Source organism: Pteropus vampyrus, unplaced genomic scaffold (assembly GCF_000151845.1).
Source record: "Pteropus vampyrus isolate Shadow unplaced genomic scaffold, Pvam_2.0 Scaffold218, whole genome shotgun sequence".
NCBI classification, from domain to species: Eukaryota; Metazoa; Chordata; class Mammalia; order Chiroptera; family Pteropodidae; genus Pteropus; species Pteropus vampyrus.
The window spans coordinates 2,145,218-2,148,731 of NW_011888999.1; the positions used below are offsets into that span (position 1 = coordinate 2,145,218).

A 3,514-nucleotide genomic window follows, 5' to 3' on the forward strand; every position below is an offset into this window, starting at 1 on the left:
CAAGGTGAAGTGTTTGTGTAAGGTCACACAGTTGTTGGCTACTGTAAGTTTGCATGGTATCTTCAATTTTTCAAACAAGCTACACATCTATTTTTAGTTCTTTTACAGTGCTATGAAACAGATAAGGGAAGTCATTATTGTTCTTTTTTGTAGAAAACCTAGAAGTGAAGTGACCCAGTCGAGTTACACTAGCAAATCTTATATTATCATAGAAACCAGGCCTTATGATATCTGTGAATATTCTTACGTGATTAGAATGTTAAAATTTTACTTAAAATATGGAAGAGATATTCTTAAAACTAAGGTTTTTCTTAAAGGTTCTGACTGGTGTTGCTCAGCCAGTACCATTTGGCCAAGGACAACAATTTTTACCAGTTCATCCACAAAATCCAGGAGCATTTGTTCAGAATCCTTCAGGTATGTTCTTTCTGAATTTTGTGTTTTTCAAAAGACAAATAATTATTGTGTTGTTGAATATCTATCTTGTCAATTTTAGAAAATGACAGTTTTGAGAGGGCATATGTGATTTAGGGAAATTTAATCTGGGTAGAATATTTTGTTCTCTGAGTTTGTTGACCTTGTTGATGTGTGTTCACATTGATCCTATTTACAACAAAAGACGGTTAGCCAGGACCAGTAGACCATAAAAAAGAGGGAGAGCGAAACCTATTAGGTAGAAGCTGGAGGGTGAGGAGGTAAGAGTGTGACACTTGTGTTGAAATAAATGACAAAGCTCAGAAATCTCAAATATTTGATATTTTGAGTTTTTGTTTTGTGTGTACGTGTGTGATGATCCAGTAAACATTAAATACTGAGGACATAGCCTTATAGATTCATTCATATGTCTTTATGGACAGTCAAATAATAACTATACCCAACATGTAAAAGAGTAGGAAAAAACTTCTGTGATTACCTAGCCTGGTCCCCTGATAAGTGACTGTAGGGTGAGACATAACAGTATTGTTAGGGGTACAATAACTATTGGATGCGAGGGCTTTAAAAATGAATTGGAGTTTTAATATGTGAAAAATGAGAAGTATATAAATTACAATAATTTGTGAAATAATAGCAAAGTTAATGTATCAAGAACTAGCTCAACCAACTCATGATGGTACTGGCTTTCTGAATCTTCAGAAACATGCTCTATCATGGCAGTCAGTGTTCAGTTTACAAATTTAGGGAGTAGTCCAAAACTTCTGAAGTGTAATTGGAGTTAAGGTCTGGTTTATGCAATAGTTCTTAAACTCTGTCATCATAAGGAATTTATTCAATTAATTTGAAAACTTTTTGGTTTTAATTTCTAGGTTGACAATTAGGATTAATATTTTTTAATGTTTTTGTCGTTGTTGTCATTGTAATGAAAAGGGAAAGAAAGAATTTGGGATCTAAAGTTAGAAGACCAGGCTTAGAATCTCCATCTGTTGCCTTATTGGTGGGCAGGATATAAGCAGAAGTACTTTCTAGGGTTCAGTTTCTTCCTCTGTAGTCAGCATTTGCCTGGGAGTTGTTTTTTTTGTTTTTTTTTTTTTTACAGAGAAATGAGATAGTATATGCAAAAGTACTTTGCAACTTGTAAAATGTGATATTAATGTATTGTCCTTTAGGATTTAGTTTTTCTTGTTGAGTAGGGGATTTGTTGTATTGGGGTCAGTGGCGTGAGATAGTGTGCAAAAACTGCAAATTTTCCTTTTTTATACACATCAGTGCCTAATATTCATTTAATGCTCATAGTAACCTTAGATAAGAACAATTTCTATCTATAGGTAGAGAGGAAACTGAGGCACAGATAAGCAAGTTGATCATGTTATAACTGGAATGTGGAATTTCTAGTTAGAATCCGAGGAGTCTGGTTTCATAGTTTATGCTTTTGATCACTAAACTTGGCTGTCCAAAGACATGTGAATAGCTAGTTATGACTCTAAGACATATAAATAGCTAGCTAATTGTAATGGAATGTAAATGTTAAACTTGTATGTGAAACCCTGTCATAATTGACTTTTGAGGTTCATTTATTTATGTATTCAGACATTTCAACACGTTAATTAGCCTTCTGTGTCCAAGACGCTATACTAAGTATAAAGAATATGTAGTGGTTAGGGGCAGGATTCTGTGTATTGTGGATGCAAATTGAATTTGTGCCATGAAGAGGAATTTTTAGTGGTTTACAACTTTTCCTAGAGGTGTAGTGAGTGAGATGCATAATAGTGACATACAACTACATTGAAATATTATTTTTATAGTTCAGTTAAAGAATTATAATAAGATTAGTGCTTAGCAAAATATGTAATTGGATTGAATCTTCACTAGTGAGCTTAAGGAGAAGATTGTTATCCTTGCTTCATTTATTCAAGTTATTGAAGCTTTAGTAAACCTCACACCTGTTTAGGAATACTCTGAGCTGCTTTGCAAGGTCAATAATTAAGCAAAGGTCAAAGGGGCAGCTATACTCTGAGCCACATGGCTCATCCCCCTGCATGAATTCCTCTGGGTAGTTATGGGTCGGAGGGAGGGCAGGAGAACTTCCACTTAGGCTTTGGGTATTTTTTTCCTAGAAATCTGTACTAAGAGATGGTGATCTGCTTCATCTATACAAAACTACCTTTCCCAGTACCATTAGAAGATGAGGAATAGAAAATCAGAAAGGTGGAAAGTTGGAACTAGAGGTGGTGTGCTGCATTGCATAGAAGGGAGTATGAGTATAAAGTATCAGTGTTTTCAGTATTTATCCTAAAATATATTTTTAAGAGGTGATGATTTGCTTACCTAAATGAAAATTTTATTTGAAGAGCTTTTGAGATAATTTAGACTCATCCTTAATAAGAGTTTGTAAAATTTATTGTTGATAGGACATCTTGAAGAAAACTTTGAAAAATGCTCAGTATAACTTGTATCTTTAAGTTCTACTTTCATTTTAAGAGTGTTATTTTTTTAAAGGAGCCCTTCCTAAGGCATATCCTGATAATCATCTCAGTCAGGTGGATGTAAATGAATTATTTTCAAAACTGCTAAAAACAGGAATTCTTAAATTGTCCCAGCCTGATTCAGCTACAACACGTAAGTATGTTTTCATACTTAATCTACACAAAGCTCCATTAAGTTACAAAGATGTAGGATATGATAAAACGATGTAAGTTATGATAAAAGTTCTTATGATAATTGAATTCTTAGGTAGACTCTTATTTTTTTAAAATCTAATGTCATTGGTTTATAATGAAATTCTTTTTAAATTTTCTAAGTTGGAATTATTACTTTTATAATGGACTTTGTTTCAATTGACTAATATTCCTGTAGGTATAATGTGCAGACTTTTTACTAGTTATTCTATATTAATTTAGCTTTTTAAAATAGCTTGAATATTGATGAAGTAAATTTTTTGAAAATTGACTTTTAAGATATCAGGCCTCCTACCACTTATTAAAATAAAGAATTGCATTAGGTTTCTTGGCCAGTAAATGTAAGATTAGAAGCGCTGAATAGACAAGATGGGGTTCTCCACATACTTATACTACTAGAG

The 3,514-nt window shown here is 33.1% G+C and overlaps 1 protein-coding gene across 1 annotated transcript; it reads left to right on the plus strand.

Moving 5' to 3' along the window:
* The first annotated feature begins 217 nt into the window (after nucleotides 1–217).
* On the plus strand, nucleotides 218–3,506 carry LOC111747336 (pre-mRNA cleavage complex 2 protein Pcf11-like). Its single transcript, XM_023538344.1, has 2 exons — nucleotides 218–417; nucleotides 2,935–3,506. The coding sequence occupies exons 1-2, from the start codon at nucleotides 279–281 to the stop codon at nucleotides 3,129–3,131; spliced, it is 336 nt and encodes a 111-aa protein (XP_023394112.1). The 5' UTR covers nucleotides 218–278; the 3' UTR covers nucleotides 3,132–3,506.
* The last annotated feature ends 8 nt before the right edge of the window (nucleotides 3,507–3,514 follow it).

Excerpts from the sequence above, each read along its gene's own strand:
- LOC111747336 (XM_023538344.1), top strand. The coding sequence starts at position 279 with ATGGAAGAGATATTCTTAAAACTAAGGTTTTTCTTAAAGGTTCTGACT. Across the intron at positions 418-2,934 it reads ATTTGTTCAGAATCCTTCAG|GAGCCCTTCCTAAGGCATAT; the intron begins GTATGTTCTTTC and ends ATTTTTTTAAAG.